Genomic DNA, 26,842 nt, shown 5'->3' with positions numbered 1-26,842 from the left:
TTTTTGCGTTCTGCCGCGCCCGGCGCCGGGGTCGGGAAGCGAGCGGAGACTCAGCCTCCAGGGAGTCTAGCCTCCACCAGGGCCCCTCCCTCGGCTCAGCCCCCACCTCCGCCAGGCCCCCGTCCTTCTCCGCCTCGCCCCGCCCCTGACAGGGCCACGCCCCCCGCCCCGCCCCGCCCCGCCTCCACCCGCGATCGTCCGGCGTCTGCGCAGTGCGGCCACGTGACGCCCGAGGCCCCGCCTCGCGCGCCCCGCCCCGCCTCCACGAGTGCGGCCTCAGCGTGCGGCGGCGCCAGGTGAGCGGCAAGCGCGGGCCGGCGGGTATCTCAGCGCGGGGCCGGGGCCGGCCTCGGGCCGGGCGCACGGGACGCGGGCGCGGGAGGACGCGGGCTGGGGCGCGGGCCGGGCGCGGACAGGGCCGGGGTGGGGGCGGCGGCCTGAGGCGAGCCCGCTGCCTGACGTGGCGGGGGCGGCGGGCGGGACCCCCGGGCGCGGCGGGGTCGCAGCTGAGGGGCCGCGGAGACGCCGGCGTCCGGGCCTTGGGTGGGCCTGTCGCCCCCACGGGTCCGCGCGCGTCCTTCGGGGCCACGGCCCCGGCGCTGCGCCGTCGGCCCTGCAACAGGCGGCCGGTCGGGCGCCGTCCCCCTGGCGCGACCTTGGACCCCGGCATACCAGCCTCGGCCCCTCAGCCGGCCGCTCGGCTCCCGCTTGCTGTACGGACTGACCCCGAAGGACCCGGCGGCCGCGCTGTCAGTGCGACGCCTCGGCCCGGAGCGCCAGCCGCTGGTCGGCCCACTCCCACCCCGGCCCCGAGCCCAGCGCCTTTCGCCCGGGCGCGTCCCTGACCCGCTCCGGCCTCCGCGCCGCGATGGTCCAGAACGCGTCCCATCCGCACCCGAAGCTAAGGGCCGTCCCCTGGGAAGTGGGACCCCCTTTCCCTTTGTTGCAGACCGTGCTTCGTGCTTCCAGGGACTGGGCTTCGTGGAGGGCAGACACTGTTTGGGGCCCTGAAGAGCACTGAGGGTGCCTACTCAGTAAATTGTGTTGAGTTGAACATTGTTCAGAGATGCTTCCGACTCTGTCATCCATGAATTCATGAAAATTCATTTTACTTCTTCCAGTTTGTATCTACTTGGGACATAAAGCCTCCTTCCTGCTACCTCTGAACTGAACAGCACTGAACGCAGCGCCCTGCTTGCCATGACTAGAACCGGGGACGTTATGGGGCCAAGGGTAGTTAATTTAGGGAAGGGCTTCATCATAGAGGAACCTGGGTAAAATGAATAGGAGGTCGAGGGTGCCATAGAGTGAGCCCCCAAGAACATTTTTTATTTCAGAAAAACAGGCATGGGAAGGGAATCGCAAAAGATGTGCAACATTCAACTTAATATTTTATTTTTTGAAATTTTATGAATTACCAAAACGAAGTTACACTGTGAAATGTGTTTTTCATCTAAGTCAGCAAAGATTTAAAAAAACCCAACAACGCTATTGGTGTGCTAGACAGTGGTGCAATCGGGTTCTCATACTTTGCCCATGGAGAATAAATTGGTACAACCTCTATGGAAGGCAATTTGGAAATATCTATTGAAATGTCAACTGCACATTCAAATTAAGATGATCCAGCAGTTCTATATCTAGTAAATGTTCCTCATTTAACTGCTACATGTATGGCAGATCTCAGTGACTTTCAGTGCAGAACTGTTGGCAACAGCAAACAATTGAAGGAAACCCAAATGTCTCTCTGAAAAGGATTGGTTAAATAAATTATGGTTATACATACAATGGACTGTAGGTGGGATTCGAGGTTATCATGTGTAAAAGCTAATAAAAAGGGGGAAATTTTGTTCTACAGCTCTGCCTGCAAATGCATCGGTGCTACCTGGAAGGGTGACAGGAAAGTAGAATAGCTTCCTCTGGGAGAGGATCTGGTTACGGAGCATAAGTGGGAGGGGAATTTAAGTTTCATAATACAGTATACCTTTTTGTTTTATAGTAGAGTCTATTTTTCATTTTTTCTTTCAAGGGTCCAGTAGGGGATTGAAAAAGAAGCACATTTGGGGAGGGGATAGTGGAGGAACGTGAGGTGGGGAAGGAAGATGTGGCAAGTGGTCTGCTGGCTGGCAGTGCTGTGGCCTGGAGAGTGCACAGCTCGACCCCACAGCTCGGTGCAGGACTGGCTGCCCCCTGACCTGGAGCAGCCAGCTGTCCACAGTAACTTGTGGTTGGCTTGGAGTGCTTGGCCAGAATGTGCAGTAGTTGGTTTTACTCATGGGGTTTCTGAGGCTCCTGTTCAAATCAGTTTGCATTTTTTTGAACATATTGACTCAGTTATTAGAAGTTAAGCTTGAATTTAAAAGACGAGGCAGACAATCTTGAATGTACCAAATTTACTTGAAGTTACAGTGCTTGACTCAAAATGTCAGTAAAAGAAGGTAGGGCCAGGAACCCTCCCCTGCACCACCACCTAGGCCTGTTGTCTTTTTTATGCATCCATTCCTGTTGGGAGAGGGGACCCAGTGTTCTTTCCCAATAGAAGAGAGGAAGAGCCCTTGAGAACCTGGTCTGTGCTGGTGTTTTGTGTCCGTCCTTTAGGAAATTTGAGAATGCCCCAAGGGGCTGGGTGCTTGTAGTCCCCTTTTCTCAGCTGAGGGGCCTGACACTCCGGTTCACCACACTGAGTCCACCATGGGGCTGGGTTTCCTGCCTGGGTCAATCTGTCTCTAGAACCCTTTTGTTTCATGGCGATGCTAAAGCAGATAAAATGGAAAGGAGAATCTTGGCAATGAAGGGACACAGGTCAAGAGGAAGAAGGCCTCGAGTTTGGACAGCAGTGGGAGGGGAGAGGGAATTAGATGTTTGAGACCACGGGGAAAGCACAGGTGAGCAGGGGGGAGGGACCCAAGCAGCTGGCCAGCCCTGCACATCTGGCGCTGCCTCCCAGGCTCATTCCTCGCCCCTGTGTCTTGGCAGCTGACAGCCGCGGTGCTGAGGTTGGGAGCGGTGGTCAGGATGGCGGAGGAGCAGGAGTTCGCCCAGCTCTGCAAGTTGCCGGCACAGCCCTCCCACCCGCACTGTGTCAGCAACACCTACCGGAGCGCACAGCACTCTCAGGCGCTGCTCCGGGGGCTGCTGGCTCTGCGGAACAGCGGCATCCTCTTCGACGTGGTCCTGGTGGTGGAGGGGAGGCACATCGAGGCCCATCGCATCCTGCTGGCTGCATCCTGTGATTACTTCAGGTGAGTCTGCGTAATAAGGTAGCAGGGATGCTGGCTCCACCAGGTGGACACCTTGGCACCCCGGGGCTTCTCCCGCTTCTCGCTGCGCAGGCACAGGGGGCTTGGGGTCTGTTTGTCTCTCAGCTGCCCCATCTCTGGGGCATGTGCTCCCTTTTTTTTCTTTTAAAGGCGGTATGTTTGGCTTTATTTATAATATTGTATTTTCTAGAATGAATTTTCTACTATAAGTACAGTATCTTGGTATGAAACAGATTTTCTTTCTACTTTACTCTGGCTTCCCATCATCTCATTTTAAAAAATTTCAAACCTATGGAAACGTTGAAAAGAATAGTATCACAAACACCTGGACACCAGTTGTTACCATTTTGCCTCATTTGCTTTCACTGCCTTTGTAACACACATCTTTTTTAAAAGACGTTATGATGCTTTATGCCTTAGACTTTTCAGCCCCACCCAGTGTTCTTGTAAAACCGTCAGGAAGCCCATACGGGCCCAGGGACCTCTGTGGGGGCCGAGGCAGGTGGTCAGTACCGTATGCATGTTGTCCACACAGCTACATGATGTGGAGTCACTCCGTTCGCACCTTCACCTGGCCATCCACCTCTTGCTCTCACCTCCTCATCCCTTGGGCCTCGGCCTCCCACCCTCCCTGTGGGTTCTGTGTTCCCTGAGTTTCTCAAGACCTCCTATATGACGCCAGCCCAGCCCTGAGCACATTGGGCAGAACTGGTGCCACCATCCCACTTGAGACCTGAGACCCTCTATTCTGTCTCCCATTCTGTTTGGTTCTTTCGTCTTCAAGGCTCATTTGTAGTTCTCATCTTCTAACTTTAGGAACTAATGAACAAAATATTTCTTTATGGTTAAGTGCTTCCTGTTCTCCAGAAGGAGTTTATGGAGAGGGTGACCCAGTGGTTAGTGGTGCCTTAGAGCAAACATGTCCAGGGACAACAGTGTCCATTCAGTTCATGGGGATTCAGCTTTTACAAGCTTTGAGAAGACAAGGCAGTGGGCAGGGCAGAGTTGTGGGAGGCCTCAGGGCCCAGAAGGTCAAGCACTGGAGTCCTCCTGGCTTAGGGCCTCCTGGACACACCGTCAAAGCCCTTCAGGTGGAGCTCCTCTCCCCACGCAGACCATCCTGTCACTGTCACAGTCACGGTCCTCTTCCTAAAGGACAGTTACTGGCGCCACCTCTCCCTTCTTGGTGGAAACCTCCTGTGTCTTCCCACATCCTCCAGGAGCGATTCCTGGCCCTTTGGCAGCTGCTTCCAGTGGGCCTGTCCTGAGGGGTGTTCCCCTCTCAGGCCCGGTCACTGTACAGGATGACACCCCCTCCCACTGGGACCAGGGAGAACCCAGACTCATCTCTGGTATGTGCATATGAAATGATGATTCCCAAGCTTTAGCGTGTTTACTTCCTTATTTTTCATTTCAGTTATTGACTCAGGTTGAAATGATGAAGAGTTTTTCCCAGTGAGGCTGGTGAAGATATCTGATGTCGGCGGGGGTGGAAGGAAGGGCTTTGGAGGGCAGTGGGCCCATGGCTGGGCCCTGTAGGGGACGCCCTGTGGGGCGTCTGCCAGGTGCTGAGCAGTGTCCAGCCAACACACGGAAAGCTGTAGTTCCTTATGAATCAGAGTGTGTGAAATGCTCAGTGAGACCTGGGCACATAGAGCAGTAGACCCCCGCCTGCTGGGCCTTGTTGGTGGAAGGACAGTTGGTTGCATGTTAGGAAACCTCTCTTCCAGTGCAAGGCCCTAATCAGCCTGAGGCGACCTGGCATGTGGCCATCTACAGACAGGTCAGCAGGCATGTGGTCACATCCAGCATCCACTGCCACAGCTGAAATGCTGTTGGAATAGGAAATCGTGGAGAGTACCACTTTATCCCTGCCCTCCCACCTCACCCCCGTGGTAACCATTTATAAACGTTCCTTATCATCCACACTGTTTTCCCTTGCAAATCCTAGTTCATAATACTCAAACCTCAAAGCTCTGATACTCAAAGTTGTTTTGTTTTGTTTTAATATGTTGCTAAAACTTGTCAAGTGTCCTCTGGAAGTCTCCTGGAGCTGGTTTTTCTGTTTTATTTATTTATTTATTTACTTACTTACTTATTTATTCATGCATGCATACATGCATGCTGTGCCGGATCTTAATTGTGGCACGTGGGATCTAGTTCCCTAATCAGGGCTTGAACCCAGGCTCCCTGCATTGGGAGCATGGAGTCTCACCCACTGGACCACCAGGGAAGTCCCTCCCAGAACTCTTTTGTTTGTGGATAGCTGTCCAGTCTGTCCAGTCGTTGATCTTTGACGGGGGAGGCAGAAGTTGGATTCTCCTACATTGCCAGCTTTTTAAAAGTCTAAGTTTGGCAGAAATTCATTAAACCGCAAAACTCGCCCTGAACTGATAATGAGGGTACTTTTATATGTGTCCAACTTAGCATGGATCTTTGTACATTTTGGTTTGGAAATATTGAGGTGTTTGGATTTGATTCAGACCCTATGGGGGGCAGCGTGACATCATATGTGGCACAGATAAGGGTTTCTCCAGGTGAAACGTTCTGAATTCTGAAACACACCTGACCTCAAAGGTTTGGAAGAGGGGTTGGGGGCTGGTACAAGCTGGCACAGGAAATGTTCTCCCCACCTCATATCCGAGGCAGCTCATTGGCACCTTGTGACAATCTGGTTATGACATCCTGGCAGTAGAAGTGGCCTGGGTTCTCTTTGTGGTTTGTGCTATCTATGCCCGCCTGCTGGGGACTTGGTGAACATCCTTTAAAAAAAAAAACAAAAAAACCCTATAGAATTTACCATCTTAACCATTTTTTAATTTTTATTTATTTTTTATTTTTTTGCGTTACGCGGGCCTCTCACTGTTGTGGCCTCTCCCGTTGTGGAGCACAGGGTCCGGACGCGCAGGCTCAGTGGCCGTGGCTCATGGGTCCAGCTGCTCCGTGGCATGTGGGATCTTCCCGGACCGGGGCACAAACCCGTGTCCCCTGCATTGGCAGGCAGACTCTCAACCACTGCGCCACCAGGGAAGCCCCTTAACGATTTTTAAGTGTACAGATCGGTAGTGTTAATTTTTTAAAAAATAAATTTATTTATTTATTTGTTTTTGGCTGCGCTGGGTCGTTGTTGCTGCTTGCAGGCTTTCTCTAGTTGGCAGTGAGTGGGGGCTTCTCTTTGTGGTGGTGCGCGGGCTTCTCATTGCGGCAGCTTCTCTTGTTGCAGAGCATGGACTCTAGACGCGCGGGCTTCAGTAGTTGTGGCACACGGGCTTAGTTGCTCCGTGGCATGTGGGATCTTCCCAGACTAGGGCTCAAACCTGTGTCCCCTGCATTGGCAGGCGGATTCTTAACCACTGCGCCACCAGAGAATTCCTTGGATCACATTCTTTAATTCTGTTTTTCATTTTTTGAGGAACCCCATACTGTTCCACAGCAGCTGCACTAATTTACATGCCCACCACCGATGCATGGAGGTTCCAGTTTCTTTAAATTGACAAGATAGAGTCTAACAGAAAATGGGCAAAGCATCTGAACTGTTGGGAACAGAATATAGAAACAGCTGTTAAACCTGTGAAGAGAAACTCTGTCCCATTGTTTACAAGATTTCTCCCTCGCCTCCTGGCAGTTGGAGCGGTGTCTTCCTCTGGTTCAGAGGATGTGGGGGGCAGGCTCCCCGCGCACTGGTGGCGCTACCTGACAGGCCGTGGGCAGTGCCATCCAAGTGCATGTGTATGAAACTCTTTGACCCAGCTGTTGCTCTCCTGAAATTAATCCTGGCGTTCACATGAGCAACAGCTCATGGGCGTAAAGCCATCCACTGAGAGAAATAACGGGAGATTAGAAGTAACCCAGGTGGACCCCGGCAGGAACGGTTAAATCAGTTGTGATCGCCTTTACAGAGAGGGGCAGCGCTGTGTGTACGGATGATCGGGGCCGTTTCCAAGGTGTCCTGTGAAGTCGAAACCAGGTGGGGATTAAGGCGCGGGCACTGCCTCTGGGGATAGTGCCACCCTTGGAGGGGGGCTGGTGACCAGAGCACCCTTTCGTGTAATTTAGGTCTTGAGAGAGAGAGAGAAGGAGGAGGAGGGAGAGGGAGAGGGAGAGAGGGAGAGGGAGAGGGAGAGGGGGAGGGAGAGGGAGAGGGGGAGAGAAAGAGAGAGAGAGAGAGAGAGAGAGTGTGTGTGTGTGTGTGTGTGTGTGTGTGTGTGTGATATAAAATGTAACAATAGCCACTCTGTCATCTCCGTGTTGCTGTCATATTTCAGCCCAGATTCCTCCCCTGACTGCCAGCCTCCTCCCTTCAAACACCTAACTGACACCCCTACTGGGATGCCCTGGAGCGCCCACAGTGTTGGAGTCATGATGGGGCTCTCACTGCCCTCTCTTACTCCGGTCCCGCCAAGTCCCTTCCTACCCAGCCTGGGTTCCTCCTGTGCTCACCTGGGTTCCCTCCATCGCTTGTTCTCTCCTCTCGGCCCCAGGGTGGTCTCTACTCCAGCTCCCCAGCCGTGTGGCCTCCCCAGCCCTGCAGGAGCCTCCCTGCCTCTGCTCCAGCCTCTCCACTCTGGCCAGGGAGCCCAGGATCTGAAGTTCCTCTGCTCAAGCCTGTGTACAACTCACCGACAGCACCTCATTTGCCTTGGTTTTGGTCCAGACCCTACCGTGCCCCGGGGGTAGCAGGACCTGGCCCAGGCTCACCTCCTGCCTCTTCCTCCTTACCCTGCCTGCCTGGCTGCCTGGCTGCCTGCAAACTCTTCCTGGCCCTGGGCCTTTCCTCATCGTGGGCCCCTCTGCCATCGCTCTCCACCCACTCTTCTCCTGCGTCGGGCACTCCTCGGTCAGATGCCCTGTTGTGGTCCTTGACAGTGATTCCACCACCGGAAGTACCCTGTGTCTTCGTGTCTGTCCTCTGGCATTAACTCCATGCACGTAGAGATCCTGCCGCTTCACTTCACTGTTGTCGCATTGGCTCTGTGCATGGTTCCTGGCATTTAGTGGCTGCTGGGTACGGAGCTGCTGAGCGGAGGACTTTTACTATTTGTTTCCCATTCATTTATCCTTTCACCGCGTGTCCTGGGCTGCGGCTGTGGCCCAGGAATTGCATGGGTGGACACAACAGAAAGCGCGCTGGACGTGGTCCTGCCAGCAGAGGCTCACATGCGGCTCCTGGGGCACGTTAGATGGACGTTTCCAGAACAGGTGCCAAGCTTGGTCAGGAGCTGTGGGCACTTCTGGGTGCCCCTCCTCTGCGGCCTGGGCTGGCGTCCTAACGGGTGTAACCCTGCCATCTCCTTTCTTCCCTTTGCAGAGGCATGTTTGCTGGGGGGCTGAAGGAGATGGAGCAGGAAGAAGTCCTGATCCACGGTGTGTCCTACAATGCAATGTGCCAAATCCTGCATTTCATTTACACATCCGAGCTGGAACTCAGCCTGAGCAACGTCCAGGAGACGCTGGTCGCTGCCTGCCAGCTTCAGGTGAGGCTCCTGGTCTGAGGCAGGCAGAGCCAGGCCCAGACGGGTCCCGGATGCCCAGTGGTGTGAGGGTGGGGGGTGAGCCCTTTGCTCTCCAGAGTGTCGGCAGGCTCCTCGTTTGGCTCAGAAGACAGCTTTTCCCTTGTATCCTGAAATGGGAACGATGTCTTATGCCGAGTTCCTTATCCTGACCTTTTATGAGGTCAGAGCACGTCTGGGGCAGTAGGAAAAGCAGCCTGTTTGGGGGTGTCTGGAGGCTCCCTGCATGGCGGGGCCCTAGTAGCCCTGTGCCTTTACCCTCAGTGGCAGGTGGGCAGGTGGAGCTGAGCCAGGGAGGCCTTCACACAGGAGAAGTTCCCTCTTTTACTCAGAGAGTTTCTCTGTCCCCATGTCCTGTCCCCTCATAGCTGCTCTGGGGACCACACTTACCTCCAGTAGCCAGCCGCCCCCAGAACCTCTCCCCCCGTGCTCGCTGTCGGCGTCACGCCCCCCTGCCCCCCCGCACACCGCACACTGCCTTACTCCCTGCACCACAGCCACTCTGCCAGCTCCCGGCTCTCCTCTGTGTCCACCTTCGTCCTCTGGGTCCATGTCTGGACGAGTTGTCCTTGTGAATGTGACCGTGTTCTCTGTTTCCCTGGCCTCGCCTCTGTCCCGGCCTCCTCCTCTCCGTTTCTTCCTCCCAGCTGGGCTCTGCCTTTCTGCTGCATCCGTCGCGCACACCAACCCCAAACCACCTCCCCAAACCCACCCTTCTCCCTCTGTCACCCGCTGGCTCAGAGACCTGCTGCCTCCCCTCAGACTTCAAGGCAGAGCCATGGCTGGTGCTGGGGGCAGCCCGGCTTGGTTTTGTTTTATTTTTAACATATCAGGCTTCTATGCAGTGTTGTTGTTTGTTTGTTTTTTATAAATTTATTTATTTTTGGCTGCATTAGGTCTTCCTTGCTGCGCACGGGCTTTCTCTAGTTGCGGCGAGCAGAGGCTACTCTTTGTTGCAGTGTGCAGGCTTCTCACTGCGGTGGCTTCCCTTGTTGCGGAGCACAGGCTCTAGGCACACGAGCTTCAGTAGTTGTGGCATGTGGGCTCAATAGTTGTGGCTCCCGGGCTCTAGAGCGCAGGCTCAGTAGTTGTGGCTCACGGACTTAGTTGCTCCACGGCATCCAGGGCTTGAACCCATGTCCCCTGCATTGGCAGGCGGATTCTTAACCATAGTGCCACCAGGGAAGCCCCGCAATGTTGTTTTTAAAGCAAGTTTTACTTGGCGTAACAGTTCCAAGTCCACAGGCTCACCAGGTCATGTTTGTTCATGTAGCCAGTGGCTGTTGGTGGCCTGTCCCCCATGTGCTGTGCCCTTTGTGGTATCCCCAGGGACGTGGATCTGAGTGTCGGTGAGACCGTATCCACTGGGTCACCCCGAGCAAATGAGTTCCCTTCTCTGGGCCTCTTGTGGGCCTCCTGCACGGGACAGGTCGGGCGATTCCTTGGTGAGATTCTCTGCCAGAGGTCCCTTCGCTGAGACAAGGATGAGGGACCTTGACCTTGCCAGGGAGGGCAAGACAGTCCCTGATTCTCAGGAGCTGCTCCTCAGTCCCATTCAGGGCTGTCAGCCCTCACCTTCCACCCAGAGCCTGGTGCTCAGCTCCTGGCCTCTGAGAGGTCAGAGGTAATATTTTAGGCAGAAAAGGCCAAGCAGAAGCACCTGCTTGGGAGGAAATGGATGGTCGAGTGAAGACCCTCAGGACCTAAGGAAGCAGCACAATGGGGACGTTCCTGGTGGGAGAGACACACGCCTGGCACTTTGCAGGTTTCCATTCAGCCTTCAGCATGTCACCTGGCAAGCACCAAATGTCTAGAACCAGAAAAAATAAAAAGACTTTAAACATTTATTAATAAGCTTCAAATTCCAGCAGAGTTAGTCTACATGTAATGAATTTGTTGATGATGCTGGATAAGAGGGGGATTCCCATTTTGAGAAATTCTAAAATCCAGTTTTCCTGCAGAACTTAGCAGCCCCTGAGCAGCCTTCCCGGGCCCTTGCCTTGCCTCCCGGGTTCTTTGGTTACCTAATCGCAGGGTGTCCTCACCCTGCGGCGTGGTGGCTGTCCTGCTGCTTCCACCTCTCTCGAGATCCCTTGCTTTTGCTTCAAAAGGCAGCTGGCGTGTGTCGAGGTCCGCCCTGTGTCAGGTGGTTCCTCACCACATCATCCCTGTTTTACAGACGAGGAGGCTGAGGCTCAGAGACCACCTCCAAGCCCAGACTTAGTGCTGTGAGCCTCGGGCGTGTCCAGTGTGGCGGGAAGTGGGGCCAGTGGAGCCTGTGAGCCCCACCCACGCTAGGTCCCGCACCCAGACGCTTTGCCTGGGCTTGAATGTGTGTGTTCTGTTCACAGATCCCCGAGATCATCCACTTTTGCTGTGACTTCCTCACGCCCTGGGTGGATGAGGACAACATCCTTGACGTCTACCGGCTGGCCGAGCTCTTTGACCTGAGCCGCCTGACCGAGCAGCTGGACGCCTACATCCTCAAGAACTTCGTGGCCTTCTCACGGACTGACAAGTACCGCCAGCTGCCACTGGAGAAGGTCTATGCCCTCCTGAGCAGCAACCGCTTGGAGGTGTCCTGCGAGACAGAGGTGTATGAGGGTGCCCTGCTCTACCACTACCCTCCGGAGCAGGTGCAGGCTGACCGGCTCCCGCTGCATGAGCCGCCCAAGCTCCTGGAGACCGTGCGCTTCCCCCTCATGGAAGCCGAGGTCCTGCAGCAGCTGCACGACAAGCTGGACCCCAGCCCCCTGAGGGACACAGTGGCTGAAGCCCTCATGTACCACCGGAACGAGAGCCTTCAGCCCAGCCTGCAGAGCCCACAAACCGAGCTACGCTCAGACTTCCAGTGCGTCGTGGGCTTTGGGGGCATCCACTCCACGCCATCCACTGTCCTCAGCGACCAGGCCAAGTACCTGAACCCGCTGCTGGGGGAGTGGAAGCACTTCACCGCCTCCCTGGCACCCCGCATGTCCAACCAGGGCATCGCCGTGCTCAACAACTTCGTGTACCTGATTGGAGGGGACAACAATGTCCAGGGCTTCCGCGCCGAGTCCCGCTGCTGGAGGTAGGGGCCCTCGGCCAGGCGGCTGCCCAGAGGGTGGCTTCTGCCAGGCACGTGCCACCAGCCAACGCCGTCAGCCTCTTGAACAGGTCTGCGCCCGTTCTGTGGGCTCAGGTTGATGGGGAGAATGTGGACGGTGGTGAGATGAGGAAGGGGGCCCGTGATGCCTCCTCCCACTCTTGTCACTCCTCCTCAGAAACCCCCTCACCCCTCAGCACACCCCACCATCTTGTGGGTGAGGGGCTGGAAGGGGGTGTTGCGGCAGGAAGCAGGGGACCAGGCCTGGGAGCATGGCCACCTTGCCTTTCTCTCCTCTCACATCCCTGGTCCCAGCTTCCCCTCGCCTATCCGCTTAACTCTGCTCTTGTAACTGCACAGGCTTCTGGTGGAGGGTGGTTTCCTGTTGCCCTGTTCCCCGGAGTGCACAGTCCTCAGCCTGGGGAGCAGAGAAGGCCCACAGGCAGTGCTGAACCTCAGACCAAATCCCCCCCACCCCCCAGGCCCTGTCATCAGCCATGTGCTGGGTGTGAGGCCCCAGGCCGTGGTTTCTGTCAGTCTGCGAGGCTGGGATCCCACAAATCCATTTCATTGGTCAGAGCAAGGGAAGTGGGACAAATCCCCACAACCTCCACTTCCAGGAGGTTTCCAGGGCCCCCTCCCCTGTCCTTTGGTTTGATCTTAGGGTCCAGTGCCTGGAGGAAGTTTCTGCCCCCCCCCAAACTGAAAGATGTCACTGCAGAGAGAGAGGGGTTGCCAGCTGTTTCTGGCAGCGGTGAGCTGAAGCCAACTGCGTTCCTGTTCCTGCTCCATCTTGGGGGTGGGGTCAGGCCTGGCCGTGCCCCTTGGATGGGAGCCTGGGGACCCCAAGCCAGGAGGAGACCCCTGTCCGTCGGCCTCCTCTGCTCTCCCTACCCCAGGAAGTGATCACTTTTGTCAAACTGGTGAGACCCAGAGCTTGGCAGCTCTTTGTAGTCAAACGGGAGGGGGCCCAGTTCAGAAGGGAGGAAACCATGCCTTCATCGTCTCCCTGACCTGACGCGTCCTCAGGGGGCGGGGCGGTGGTGGCGGTCCCAGGTTCAGGCCTCCCTCCTGCCAGGCCTTGAAGGGCTGCCACTTCCAGCTGGAGGGCCAAGGCCACATCTTCAAAGCAGACTCTCCAGAGTCTGTCCTGTCATGAGCTGCTGACATCTGTCTCTCAAACCCAGTCTGTTTCCCTTTTGTGAAAGTGTACTGTGAGACCCACCAGAACTCTGGAAGGTGCTGGTGTCAGCCTCCGTGATTGACAACCACAGCCTCAGACTCCAGTCGGAGGTTGGGTCACTGTGGCAGGTGGGGTCAGGGAGACCTGCCAGGCAGGCTGCGGTGCGGAGCAGCTGGTGAGCTGTGGGGAGACCCCGGGGTCTCATCTCTACAGAGTGAAAGTTTCATTCATCTCCTGGTGGACTCTTGACACTGCCAGGTGGATCTTAATTTGAGTTAAGAGTCTGGTTCTCTGCCTTTTCCTCTCAGTTCACCACCCTTAGAGTCTACAGGCTGTCAGAATATAAGAAAACAAGATTTTGCAGTAAATTAGCATTTGCGTTTTGAGGAGTTAGGGACTTAACAACAGGCTGTAGCGTGTGAAAAAGTAGCTCTGTCAGAGCACACTGCCTCTGAGCTATGACACTTCTCTTTTCTTTCCTTGATTGCGTCTGTGTCACCCACGTGGCTAGGGCACCTTCCCACAGCTGCAGCTCTGCACCCCTACCCGGTGGTGGCCAGTCCATGTTGCCAGATGCCCTGACCCTACATAGAGTGATAACTTGTTTTTGTCCTTAGGCGCTTTCATGACTATTAATATTTTAGAGTATGTTCAAAAAATGTTTCTAGCTGTAATGAACTTCATCAATAATCATGGGAAGGCTTAAGTCATGGAAACACGCGAGAGCAATCAATAAGTATAAGGTCTCAGAACCTTCTCATGCCAACCCTAGGTTTTGCCTCTGAGTTTGCAGTAGGATGGTCCAGAGTCAGCATTAAAGTGACTGAAGGATTTGAATCCTTATATGCAATAGTTTAGTTTATTTCTCTCAGGAAAAAAATATTACTTGAGGACTTATTCTGACAAAGTGGAAAATTAAACCAATAAAGAAGAAAATGTGGGATACAGAACATGGTGGAGAGATAAGAAATCAGCAAAACTGTGGTTATGTCTGAATTATTGATGTGTGATGTCTGTATGTATGTGTTTGTGTATGTGTGTGTGTTTCCTTAACTGACACCGCAAATCCAGATGAACCCAGCCCAGGGAGCTTGTGAGGGCAGGAGGCCAGAGGAAGCATCTGGAGGGACTCGTCTCCCTGGTGAAAATGGGGCAGAAGAGACGCATGTGAAATGTGAACAAGCATTGTGCACAGGAAGGCTGTGGGAGGCGCCTTCCTGCCCTGGGCTGCCTGTCCCAGCTGGACCTCCAGCTGGCAGGGTCCGATCACTCATTCTCAGGCACCTTCCCAGCCCTGCTGTCTCCTTCTGTCACTTCTCCTCCCTGGCACCTGTCCTTATGTGGAGACTTGGCTACTCTGCTCCCTTTGGCCTGTTTCCCAACCTGCAGTGGAAAGGGGGGCCCTGGGTGCCAGTGCCAAGAGCCACGGCTGGTCCACGTTGGGGGCAGTGATGTTTGTTGAGTGACTGATTCCACCGCTGGTGACCTCACCCCTCCTTCCCTTCCCTGAGCGGACAGTGCGTGATCTGCCCTGAGCCAGGTGCGCCACCAGTTCTGGGAACACAAACATGAACCACGGTCCTTTAAGGAACCCTTGTCACGTGATTTGACCCTTGTGATCCCTCAAGGTAGCTTTTCTAGGCAGGCAGCATAAGCCCATTGGATGTGGAGCTGAGTGAACATCGGCACAGTAAAACTGATGGCCAGATGTGCCCAGACCTGGGTCCGTGTGGCCCAGGTGCCTGTCCTCTCTCTCCCTTTGGCCCATTTCCTATATTCTCGGCTGGCAGGGAGGGGCTGTGGTGGGAAGAAGCCACTGTCGAGTGCACTTAACTTGTTTTGGGGGTGAAAGCTGAAATGGCATCTGGCACAGACCAAAGAAAACTGTCTGCTTCGGAGCTGGTCTTATGGTGGAGAAATAAACACTTATCAGAGAGAGGCTCTAAGTGTGCAAGGGCCATGGAGTGAAGGGGCTCCAGAGGCAAGCGCTCAGCTGCCAGTGGTGCCGGAGTTGGGGGCGGGGTTGGCGTGGAGCCAGGGGAAGGGTGGACACGGTAGGGGAGGAGTGGGCTTGGGGCCTCGGGCTCACAGACCCTGGCCCTCGAGGCTCTGTGGTCACCTGTGTCCACTCAGCACACTGGCCTCATGCCCAGCAGGGTGCCAGGCCTGGGGCCTGGAGAGATGGGGCAGGGGGCCAGCCTGGAGCAGGGGCTGAGTCTGGGCTTTGAAGAGCCTCAGCTGCTGGGCTCAGGCATGTGAGGATTTGGGTGTGAGCAGGGGCTTGGCTGGTGAACGAGGGGTGGGATGTAGGGAGCCCGGGGGTCCACGTGGGACCGGTGAGCAGCTAGCTGGGGGTGGCAGTGGGCATTAGCAGTGTGAGAAGGGAATGTGGGGTGGCCTTGGGCCATCCTTGAATGGCCGAGAAGACCGGGCTGAAAACTGAAGCCCTCTGGAGGCAGGAGAGGGCAGGGCTGGGAGGAGGAGCAGCTTCGTGCTGGGGCCATAGAGGAAGCTGTTGCATGGGGGTTAGACTCTTTTACGGAGGTTGATGGGGTGAGGTGAAGGCAGGGCTGTGACGGGGACAGCTGCGTCCCCTTGAAAGGGGTGTGGAGATGGCCCGACATCAGGAGAGCGAGCTTTGGTGATGGTGCTGGGCTCAGCAGAGGTGAGCTTCTCTCCCCTCCCCTCCTCATGGGCCTCTGTCCTGGAATCCTGCTGGGGAGGGCGGGAACTGCACACAGGAGATGCGCAGGCAGTGGGGAGTGGGGGTCAGGCAGTGGGGGGTAGGGGTCAGGTGGGCTGTGATGGGAGCCTGGCAATCAGCTTGAGGGAGCGCTGGCTGGAGGCCTGGAGGCTGTTGTGCCCAGTCGTCCAGTCGAGAGGCCATAATTGGGGGTGTTCCTGATTGAGAGCGGGGCCATGGAGATTTTGTGGTGAGACAGGTGAGATCGAGGTGGCTGTAGGAGCAGCCATTGGGCAGCTTGGGGTGGACAGTGGAGGGTTTAGAAACCACCGTGAGGTCACATCTAGATGGCCTGGCGCTGTAGGTAGAAACCCAGGAGGCTCCGGGCCCCACCCTCCAGGCGGGGGGAGGGAGCGCTGGGGGAGGGGCTGGTCAGTGACATGCTGTCCTCTGTCCCCACAAGGTACGACCCCAGGCACAACCGATGGTTCCAGATCCAGTCGCTACAGCAGGAGCACGCCGACCTGTGCGTGTGCGTCGTGGGCAAATACATCTACGCGGTGGCCGGCCGCGACTACCACAATGACCTGACCACTGTGGAGCGTTACGACCCTGCCACCAACTCCTGGGCCTACGTGGCCCCGCTCAAGAGGGAGGTAAGGAAACCCCTCCCATGGGGCCCTTCGGCTTCCTGGGCTGTGCGGAGGGAGCAGGAGGCACAGCCAGGGAAACCGGCCGATGATCAGAGCCCTCTTCCCTCCTTGGACTGTGCCCTAAGATTGGGGTCAGGGACTCCTGAGATTGAGCCAGCCGCCTCGGGAGAGACTTCTTTCCCCAGAATTCCACCCCCATCTGGGTCTCGCCACCTTGGCCCTGGGTAGCTGCTTTAACCCTGCAGTCAAATGTGGACAGAAGCCTTCCCCTTCTCTTCCTCAGCACAGCTGAGATGAGCTGGAACAAGTCCAGAGATGTTGTCAAACCTGAGGGATGCAAGAGGCAGGGCCCAGCGGCCTCAGACCTCCCCCCCACCCCCCACCCCCCACAACCCCCACAAGGACGGGGCCTTCAAGAAGCCAGAAACACTTTAGAAGTTATGTTTTAACTTTTTTTTCTTTTTAATCATGTGTTTCCTACACAATACTTCGGTTTGTTCCAGCTTGAAGATGTGAAAAATACGTCCATTGTGCAAAAGTGATGCTTTAAGGGGGTACCTCTCTCACCTTATGGGCTTGCGGTGAGACCCTGGCCCCCAAACTAGGGGGCCTTGCTGGTCCCTGCTGCACCCCGGGTCCCAGTGCCTGTGAGCACCGCTGGACACCCTGACTCCCCCAGCGGAGAGGATGGTTCTCCTCCGGGCTCCGCTGAACTGGCTCCAAGGCCTTGGCAGGAGCTCCTGCCTCCCTGACCCTCTTCCCTCCCCTCCCTTCCCAGTCCCCTCCCAGTCCCCTCCCCTCCCCTCCCCTCCCCACCTTTCACCCTTTCCCGAGCCCCAGGGCCTTAGACTCCAACTTCGGGACCCAGGGGTCTCCCTGATGGGCCCAGCTCCTCTCCACAGTCTGCAAGGCTCCAAGGATGGCCAGGGTCTCCCACCGCAGTTCCTCCCAGGCAAGGAAAGCCAGCCTGCCCCCTGCTCCTTGGCCTCTTTGGGGAGGAAGCCCCTCTGGAGGGCACTCCCTACCTGTTCAGGAGAAGAGGGCAGGTTTTTCTTGGGAAAGACCAGGGGTCCTTGAGACCTAGTGGGCAGTAGTGGACCCTGAGCTCTGTCCTGGAGGGGAGTGGGGGAGGGGCTCCAGGGGCTCTTTGTCTGGACGGCGGGGAGGCTGCACTTCTCAGCGTAGCCACAGAGGGGCAGCCTCAGCCTTCAGCCGGCTTCTCCCTGGTGTCCAGGTTCCTAACTTCCTTCGTCCATTCGTTCCTTCAGCAGCTATTTATTAAGTACCTTCTGGGTACCAAGTCCTGGGGATCCAGTGGTGATAAAAAGTGGCCAGGTCCTCCCATGGTGTTTGCAACTTAGTGGGAGAGACCACTCTCAACCACTGAACAGATGAGTAAAGAACATTGAGGACCGAGCTGAGCGGTGCTTAAAGAGGGGCTCCAGCAGGATGGACCTCGCTGGACTGTTTGGGGAGGGTCCGTCTGAGGAGATGTCAGTGAGACCAGATCCACGGAAGACAGGCAGCCATTGGGAGAGGCAGGAAGGACCTTCCAGGCTGGGAGGAAGAGGGGAAGCATGGGGAGTGCATGTGAAGAGAGGGTGTTAGGGGAGCAGGGCCAGGGCACTTGGGTGATCTGGACAGAGGTGAGGGTGGTGGAGGCTGTGGGGGACGAGGGAGATAGGCAGATTCGATGTGTCGCTTGGAGGTAAACTGACTAGACTTGCTGATGGGTTAGGGATGAGAGGCCATGGAGACTCCCAGGCCACCCGTGTGAACAGCTGGGTGGTGGCTAGGCCGCTCCCCCAGAGCACAGGTGGGCTTGGGAGTGAACAGGAAAGGAGGGGCTCCATCTGGAAAGTGACAAACATGAGATGCTGGGGACATTCGGTTGGAAGCCAGGCTCGGGGATGTCAGCCTAGAGATGGACATAGGCGGTGCTGGCCATGGGTGGGGTGATCAGCTCAGGAGCAGGGGCAGTGCCATGCCAGAGGAGGTGCAGAGAGGCAGGCTCCCCTCCCCTCCCCTCCCATCTCTCAGGGTCCCACCCACGTGGCATCCTTAGGAACTGGTCACTGATGTGCCCCCAGTGGACTGAGAGCTCCCTACCCCAGCAGCAGGCAGAGTCCTCCAGTCAGAGGTTCTCTTTTGCATGGCCCAGACCTGAGCCTGGCCATCCCATGCTTTTGGAGGAGAGGAAGGAGGTCTCGGCAGAAGCCCTTCTCTGCTCATTAAAAACCTTCCAAGAGAACTTGCACCTTCAGAAAGGTAGAGTAGATGTGTCCTTGGTTTCTCCTGCTCAGTACAACACAGAACTCTGGACGTTATGTGTAAAACAAACTCAGAAGACTCAAAAAGGTTGAAAGAAGATGGCAGACCAGCTAGGGCTCGGGGGACCTGAGGATACCTTGATCTGAATGAAAATGAAAAGACAGCATGTCAGGACTTCCCTGGTGGTCTAGTGGTTAAAAATGCACCTTCCAGTGCAGGGGACTCGGGTTTGATCCCTGGTCGGGGAACTAAGATCCCACATGCCACGGGGCAACTAATCCCATGCACCACAACTACAAAGAAGCCTGGGCGCCGCAATGAAAGATCCCACATGCCACAACGAAGATCTTGCATGCTGCAACTGAGACCCAATGCAGGGCTTCCCTGGTGGCGCATTGGTTAAGAATCTGCCTGCCAATGCAGGGACATGGGTTTGAGCCCTAGTCCGGGAAGATCTCACATGCTGCGGAGCAACTAAGCCCATGCACCACAACTACTGAGCCTGCGTGCCACAACTACTGAAGCCCATGCTCCGCAACAAGAGAAGCCACCACAGTGAGAAGCCCGCATACTGCAACAAAGAGTAGCCCACTCTCACCACAACTAGAGAAAGCCCGTGCTCAGCAACAAAGACCCAACGCAGACAAAAAAAAATAAAAAAGACCCAATGCAGCAAAATAAGTAAATAAATATTTTATTTTTTTAAAAAATAAAAGACAACATGTCAAATTTTGTGGCACCCCAGCTAAAGCTGTGCTGAGAGGGAAATTTGTAGCACTAAAAGCATACATTAGGGAAGGAAAAAAAAATCTTAAATCAGTAATCTAAGCTCCTTCCTCAAGAATCTAGAAAAAGAAAAATAAGAGCAGAGTGAAACCCAAAGCAAGAAGAAGAAAAGAAATAATAAATACCAGAGCCGAAATCAATGAAGTTAAAAGCAGAAAAACAGAGAAAGTCAGTGAAACAACTAGGTCTTCCACAAGATCAATAAAATTGATAAACTTCTAGGAAGACTGACAAAGAAGAAAGAGAAGACAATTTAAAATATCAAGAATGAAACGGGAGCATTACTGCAAACCCTGCCGATGTCAAAAGGATAATAAAGGGGATACTGTGAACAACTCTATGTGTGTAAATTCGACAACTAAGATGAAATGGACCAGTTCCTCAAAAAACACAACCTACTACGACTCACAGAAGACTAAGTAGAATTTGAATAGACCTATACTTGTTAAGGAAATGATTTGCAGGCCTAGATAGTTTAATTGGAGAATTTTACCAAACAGTTAAAGAAAAGTTAATACCAATTCTGCATGATTTTTTTCCCCAGAAAATAGAGGAGGGGGAATACTTCCCAGTTCATCTTCTGAAGTTAATATTACCCTGATACCAAAACCAGATAAAACTGTCCCCCCACAAAAGAACAAGTCTGTCATAGATACACATATATATGAATGTTCTTAACTAAATATTAGCAAATAGAAGCTCCTCTCCCCACAAAAGAAATTCATGACCAAAGGCTGGTTCCATATTTGAAATTCAGTCGGTGTAATTCACCATATTAAAAGCTACGTGATCATATCAGAGCAGAAATAGGATCTTATAATATTTTGCATCTATTCATTATCAAACTCTCACAAAGTAACAATGGAAAAAAATAACAGAAGAATTACCTCAACATGATGAGGAGCATCTACAAAACTCCCACCACGACGTTATACTGACGTTATACTTACTGGTGAGGACTGAATGGAATGCTTTCTGTTTCTCCTAAGGTAAGGAACAGGGCAGAGATGTCTTATCTCACCAGTCTTATCACAGTTCTGGAGGGTGTAGCCAGTGAAATAAGGCAAGAAAAGAAAATAAAGGCACGCAGGTTGAAAAGGAAGAAATAAAACTGACTCTACGGATGACAAAATTGTCAAAAAGTCTAAATGTACCCCCCCAAATTCTTGCATTAATAAGTGAGGTTAGCAAGATTGCAGGATGTGATATAAATGTATAAAAACCAACTGTATTTTTGTATACTAGCAATGAACACGTTGACGCTGAAATTAAAAATACAACACCATTTACAATTGCTCAGAAATGAAATGCTTAGGTATAAATCCAACAAAACATTTTTAGGATTTATATGCTGAAAAGTATAGGTGCTGATGAAAGAAATAAAAGAAGATGTAAGTAAATGGAGAAACATATGTTTATGGATTCCAAGACTCAAAGATGTTAGTTCTTCCCAAATTAATATATGGTATACAACACAGTTCCTATGAAAATCCCAGCAAGAGCTTTTGTAGGTGTAGATGAGATTCTGGAATTTATATGGAAAGGCAAAGGATCTAGAATACTTCAAGTAACTTTCAAGAAGAATAAAGTGGGAAGACTCCACATCTACCTGGTTTTAAGCCTTACTACATATATACTCGATACAGTAATTATGACTGTGGTGTTGGCAGAGGGATAGACCCGAAGATCAGTGGCACAGAATGAGAACTCAGAAATAGGCCCACAGAAACATGCCCATTTGAGTTTCGACAAAGATGCAAAAGCAGTTGAATGGAGGAAGGATTACCTTTCCACAAGTGGTACTGGAGCAGCTGGACATCTATAGGCAAGAAAATGGACATGGACCCAAGTCTCACCTTACACAAAAATTGACTCAGAATGGTGCACGGACTTATGTAAAATACAAAACTCCACAGAATTTAGAGAAAATAGAAGAAAATATTCGGGGTCTGGGGCTAGGCAGTGAGTACTTAGACTTGACTCCCCAGAGCATGACCCATAAAGAGAAAAAATGATAAATTGGATTTCATCAAAATTGCAGACCTTTGCAGAAGCCCTGTTAGGAGGATGAGAGGAAGCTGCAGCATGAGAGAAAATGTTTGCAAACCAGAACCTGGCAGAGGACTAGGATCTAATATGTGTAAAGAACCCTCCAAACTTGTTGGGAAACACACAGGGACCCACTGGAAAGAAGGCAGAAGACGGGAGGAGACACTACAATGGGGAGGATGTAGAGGTGCAGTTACGGGATGCAGACTGGACGCCACAGCGGGGAGACCACCTGTCGAGTGGCTGAAATGGTAAATGTGACAGTACTAGGTGCAGTTAACTTCCAACTGCCATGTGACCCAGCAGTCGCCATCCTGGACATTTACCCCAGAGAAACAAAAACTTCTCTGAACACAGATACTTACAGCAGATTTATTGGTAACAGCCAGAAACTGGAGACCAGTCAGATGTCCTTCCACGGGCGAGAGGCTCACCAAACAGGCAGTTACACGGTGCAGAGCATCACTTGGAGAGGAACTCTGGGTCTGCACATCGACATGGGCAGCTTGTCACAGAGGTGACATACCACATGATCCGATTCAAGCCACACTCTGGAAACGACAACGTGGGGAACAGGTGGTGGTTGCCAGGGACTGGGGGGTGGGGAGTCGATGTGACTGTAAAGAGGGAGACAGAAACTTCCTGTGTCTTAATGGAGCCGACATCAGCACCCAGGCTGTGATGTTGTGCTGAGGCCCACAAGCTCTTCCCCCGGGGAGTCAGGGTGAAGGATGCAGGGTGGTTGTATTTCTTACAGTTACATGTGGATCTACACTTACCTCAAGATGGAAACTTTAGTTAAAAAAAAACCACCTTGGGCTTCCCTGGTGGCGCAGTGGTTGAGAGTCCGCCTGCCGATGCGGGGGACACGGGTTCGTGCCCTGGTCCGGGAGGATCCCACATGCCGTGGAGCGGCTGGGCCCGTGAGCCATGGCCGCTGGGCCTGCGCGTCCAGAGCCTGTGCTCCGCGATGGGAGAGGCCACAACGATGAGAGGCCCGCATACCGCAAAAAAAAAAAAAAAAAAAAAAAAAAAAACCACCTCCCCAGATGCCCACCATTGGTGGGAGAAGACCTAGCCCCATGGTGTGTTTCCTGCCCACTGCTCTGTCCCCTGTCCTTTGCCCCATCCACCTCTCCAGCCCCTTGCTGTGCTACCCACAGCCTGGGTGTCAGGGACCAGCCCTGTAACACAGGCTCTGGGGCTTCCCGGCCCTGCAGGATATCTCTGCCATTAGAGCACACGGGCCACAGCAGGAAGCCCTGGTGGGCTGTGAGGGGGTGCCTGGAGGCAGTGGGGCCGGTTGGGCAGAGAGGGTGTGCCTCCCGGGTGCAGTGGAAAGCAGAGGTGAGGTTGAGGACCAAAATTCAAAGTAGGGGGTGAGTTTTCTCCCATAATTAAAGACTGCTGTTTGTTTGATTTTGCATCTCACTTTTGTGCTCACCAGGTCATATTATTTGTTAATTGCAAACAAGCAGGTTTTTTAAAAAAATTTATTTTTATTTATTTATTTTTGGCTGCGTTGGGTCTTTGTTCCTGTGTGCAGCCTTTCTCTAGTTGAGGCGAGCTGGGGCTAGTCTTCGTTGCAGTGCATGGGCTTCTCATTGTGGTGGCTCCTCTTGTTAACGGAGCGCAGGCTGTAGGCGCGCAGGCTTCAGTTGTTGTGGTGTGTGGGCTCAGTAGTTGTGGCTCGCGGGCTCTAGAGCGCAAGCTTAGTAGTTGTGGTGCACAGGCTTAGTTGCTCTGCAGCATGTGGGATCTTCCTGGACCAGGGCTCGAACCTGTGTCCCCTGCATTGGCAGGCGGATTCTTAACCACTGCGCCCCCACAGAAGCCCCAAACAAGCACATGTTGAAAGTGGAGTCGGGAGTGGGGGAAAGGTGGAGGCGACCAAGGGCCTCACTGAAGACAAGGCTTTGATTTCCTTTGGGTCCCCATGCAGCTGTCACCTTTAGGGGCAGGGGAAAGACAGATTCTGTTCTTCCTCTTGCAGAAGCCCAGCGTCACCTCAAGGCCCTGAATCATCTTCCTCTGGGAAGAGGTTGGGTGGGGGACAAGGATGGTGTGCCCAGGGAAGATCCAGTCAGACGGTGAGGAGGAAGTCGGCAGGGCTGCACACACACACGAGCACACACGTGCACGAACACGCACACCCCCGGTTCTCCCGGCCCACAGGTGTACGCCCACGCGGGTGCCACACTGGATGGGAAGATGTACATCACGTGCGGCCGCCGGGGGGAGGACTACCTGAAGGAGACCCACTGCTACGACCCGGGCAGCGACACCTGGCACACGCTGGCTGACGGGCCGGTGCGGCGGGCCTGGCATGGCATGGCCACCCTCCTGGACAAGCTGTACGTGGTCGGGGGCAGCAACAACGACGCGGGCTACAGGAGGGACGTGCACCAGGTGAGCGGCGGGGTGCCCACCTTCCGCTTGTCACCGATAAAAATTGCCATGTGTGGGGTTTTCCCTTGTTACAGACTATTTTTTAGAACAGTTTTAGGCTCACAGCCAAGTTGAGCAGGAATATTTCCCGTGTGCCCTCGGCCCCTACACACCACGGCCTCCCAAGGCTCAGCATCCATCAGAGGGTGTCATTGTTATAACCGATGACCCTACACTGGCCTGGGGTCACTCCTGGTGATGCACTTTCTGTGGGTTTAGACAGATGGCATGTATTCACCATTAGAGTATCACACGGAAGAGTTTCACTTGTCTTTATTAAAAACTTTAATTACATAAAGTTAATATAACCACATTGCAGAACTTTGAAAAAATGGAGAAGGGTGAGGAAAAACTCCCATAACCTGGCCCTGTGCCACTAGCTTCAGCCCTCCTACCTGTGCGTGGTTTCCACTTAATTTTACTCAAAGAGCATCATCCCATTTGGCTTCTGGCTCAAGTTTGTTGTGGGCGTGTCTTCTAGTTTGATGACCACCCCACTCCCACCCCACCCAGTGGCTGTGCAGAATTCCATCAAACTGGTGACGTTTGGGTTGGTCAAGTTGTGGCTATTCCAGGTAACATTTCAAGTAATATTTGTTTTATAGAGCTTTTGGGTATTTTGGGGTATTTCCTGAGGTGAGAGCAGTGGTTCTCTGAGTGTGGTCCCTGGGCCAGCAGCACCCACATCACATGAGAACTCATAAGAAATGCAGATTCTCTGGCCCCTCCCAGACACCGAGATGGAAGTTCCTGGGTGGGATCCTCCAGTGTTGAGAACCATTGGGCTCTAGCATTTTCGTTTTCTATTGTAGCCGGGACAGATCACCACAAATTTAGCCACTTAAATCAACACAAATGTGTTACATGTCTGTGGCTCTCAACAGACGACAATCCAGCGGTCTTTCCTTTGTGGGGCCTGGGGAGGATCCACATCCTGCTCACCTAGGGTGTTGGTGGAGTTAGTTCCCTGTGGTTGTAGGACTCAGGTCCCAATTCCTTGGCTGCTGTGGGCTGAAGCCCTTCTCGGCTTCTAAAAGACTCCACGTCCCCCAGGTCAGGCCCCTTCCTCTTCTAAGCGAGCAGTGGCAGCTTCCCCTCCCTTTTCAGCCCGCATCAGACCTTCCCTTCTGTTTCCAAGGGCTTGTGTGACTAAGTGGGTCCCCCCGAAAATCCAGGATAATCTCCCATCTCCATGTCCCCACCTTAATGAGTCTGTAGGGTTCTTCTTGCCATGTAAAGTAATACAAGTCCCAGAGATCTGGGCACAGGCTCCTTTGAAGGCCATTCCTCCTCGCAGCTGGAGAACTGGAGGGGATCATCATTGAGTCAGAGGGTAGCGTCCGAGTGGCTCTTGACAATTTTGCACGTTGCTGTGCTGGCTGGTCAGACAGGTGCACAGCAGGACAGCTTCACCACGCCTCCACCAGCCGCGGGCTTGTGCCTTTTCTTCCCCAGTGGCTGCTGGTTAACAGCTGACAATTTGTCCCTGATGTTTTATTTTGCATTTCTTGGATTACTGGTAGGCTGAACATTTTCCCATGTATTTGTTTACTGTTTGGAGTAATTTTGAAGAGAAGAGGTGTGTTTTTTTGTTTGTTTGTTTTTGTTTTGGCTGCACTGCATGGCTTGTGAGATCTTAGTTCCCTGACCAGGGATCAAACCCAGGCCCCAGCAGTGAAAGCACCGAGTCCTAACCACTGGACTGCCAGGGATCCCCCAAGAGAATGTTGATGGTCATCATGAGTTAGCAAGCACCTGTTTCCTTATTTTATCTGCACCTCTCCCATTGCTGGGTGCACATGGGGTCTGAGTCTTCAGCTTCAATGGTGGAGGGGAGTGAGCTGGCACCCCTAGGCCAACTGGGAGATGCCTACACGCCTGGGGCCACAGCCTGTGGGGCTGAGGGGCCAGAGTGTCAGCCTGGCCCGAGCCCTTCCTCTGGGGGTGCGTTTGCCCACAGCCCCACTGCATCCCTCAGCCTCGTGTGAGCCTGGGGCCTTGCCTTGCAGGTGGCCTGCTACAGCTGCAAGTCCGGACAGTGGTCATCTGTCTGCCCACTCCCAGCGGGGCACGGTGAGCCCGGCATCGCTGTGCTAGACAACAGGATCTACGTGCTGGGTGGCCGCTCACACAACCGGGGCAGCCGCACTGGCTATGTGCACATCTATGACGTGGAGAAGGACTGCTGGGAGGAGGGCCCGCAGCTGGACAACTCCATCTCGGGCCTGGCGGCCTGTGTGCTCACCCTGCCGCGGTCCCTGCTCCTTGAGCCACCCCGCGGGACGCCTGACCGCAGCCAGGCCGACCCGGACTTCGCCTCTGAGGTGATGAGTGTGTCTGACTGGGAGGAGTTCGACAACTCCAGTGAGGACTAGGGTCCCAGGCCAGGTGGGGGGTGTGGGGGGGTGGTAGCTCCCAGCTCCCCCCACAGCACTTTGCCCTGGAGCACTTGTCCCCAGGCTGGCAGCGGCCTTCCCTCCCGCCGTCTCCCATTGGCAGGTATTTTTGGGGCCCTGCAAACCTGTGGCTGTGGATCACCCCACAGTGGGAAACCTTCGGGAAGGGCTCGCTCCCCTTAAGTTCACCGCGCTCTCTCCTCAGCAGGGACGGGCTGTGCTGCCACCAGCTGTCCTGGCCTCCCTGCTCCCTGGTTCTGGTCCCTACTGGGCCGAGAGGGTGCCCTTCTCCCAAGGGACCTGGGAACTGGCCCCTGGTGAGGGGGCCAGGGCACATCTTGTCCCTCTCGTTGGCAGGGAGGGGCCGGGCTGAGCCCATTGCCTGCCCAGCAGCTCCCGGGGCGGAGAGGGAGAGAGATCCATCAGGTTGCCTGAGGCTGATTCTGTGATAAAATAATGCCCTGTAGCTGGGCTTTTCGGACCCCATGTTGTTGATAAATGAAATAAATCATCTTACAAGA

At 54.1% G+C, this 26,842-nt stretch overlaps 1 protein-coding gene across 5 annotated transcripts; it reads left to right on the top strand.

The window, feature by feature from the left end:
- On the top strand, nt 1-26,842 carry KLHL22 (kelch like family member 22). 5 transcript variants are annotated; one of them, XM_067015895.1, is made up of 8 exons: nt 259-296; nt 2,974-3,239; nt 7,157-7,224; nt 8,566-8,731; nt 11,119-11,837; nt 16,182-16,374; nt 23,653-23,886; nt 25,935-26,842. In XM_067015895.1, exons 3-8 carry the CDS (start codon nt 7,181-7,183, stop codon nt 26,298-26,300), a joined length of 1,722 nt encoding a protein of 573 aa, XP_066871996.1. In that variant the 5' UTR covers nt 259-296; nt 2,974-3,239; nt 7,157-7,180; the 3' UTR covers nt 26,301-26,842. The 5 variants fall into 5 exon arrangements, with proteins under 5 accessions (XP_058897123.1, XP_066871996.1, XP_066871997.1 ...); XM_067015896.1 differs by having other exon boundaries at nt 267-296; nt 7,739-8,731; XM_059041140.2 differs by lacking the exon at nt 7,157-7,224 and having other exon boundaries at nt 1-296.

Source organism: Kogia breviceps, chromosome 15, assembly GCF_026419965.1.
Source record: "Kogia breviceps isolate mKogBre1 chromosome 15, mKogBre1 haplotype 1, whole genome shotgun sequence".
NCBI classification, from domain to species: domain Eukaryota; kingdom Metazoa; phylum Chordata; class Mammalia; order Artiodactyla; family Physeteridae; genus Kogia; species Kogia breviceps.
This window is presented reverse-complemented; position numbering and strand designations above follow the sequence as displayed.

Excerpts from the sequence above, each read along its gene's own strand:
- KLHL22 (XM_067015894.1), top strand. The coding sequence starts at position 1,201 with ATGACTAGAACCGGGGACGTTATGGGGCCAAGG. Across the intron at positions 1,234-2,973 it reads GGGACGTTATGGGGCCAAGG|CTGACAGCCGCGGTGCTGAG; the intron begins GTAGTTAATTTA and ends GTGTCTTGGCAG. Across the intron at positions 8,732-11,118 it reads TCGCTGCCTGCCAGCTTCAG|ATCCCCGAGATCATCCACTT; the intron begins GTGAGGCTCCTG and ends TTCTGTTCACAG.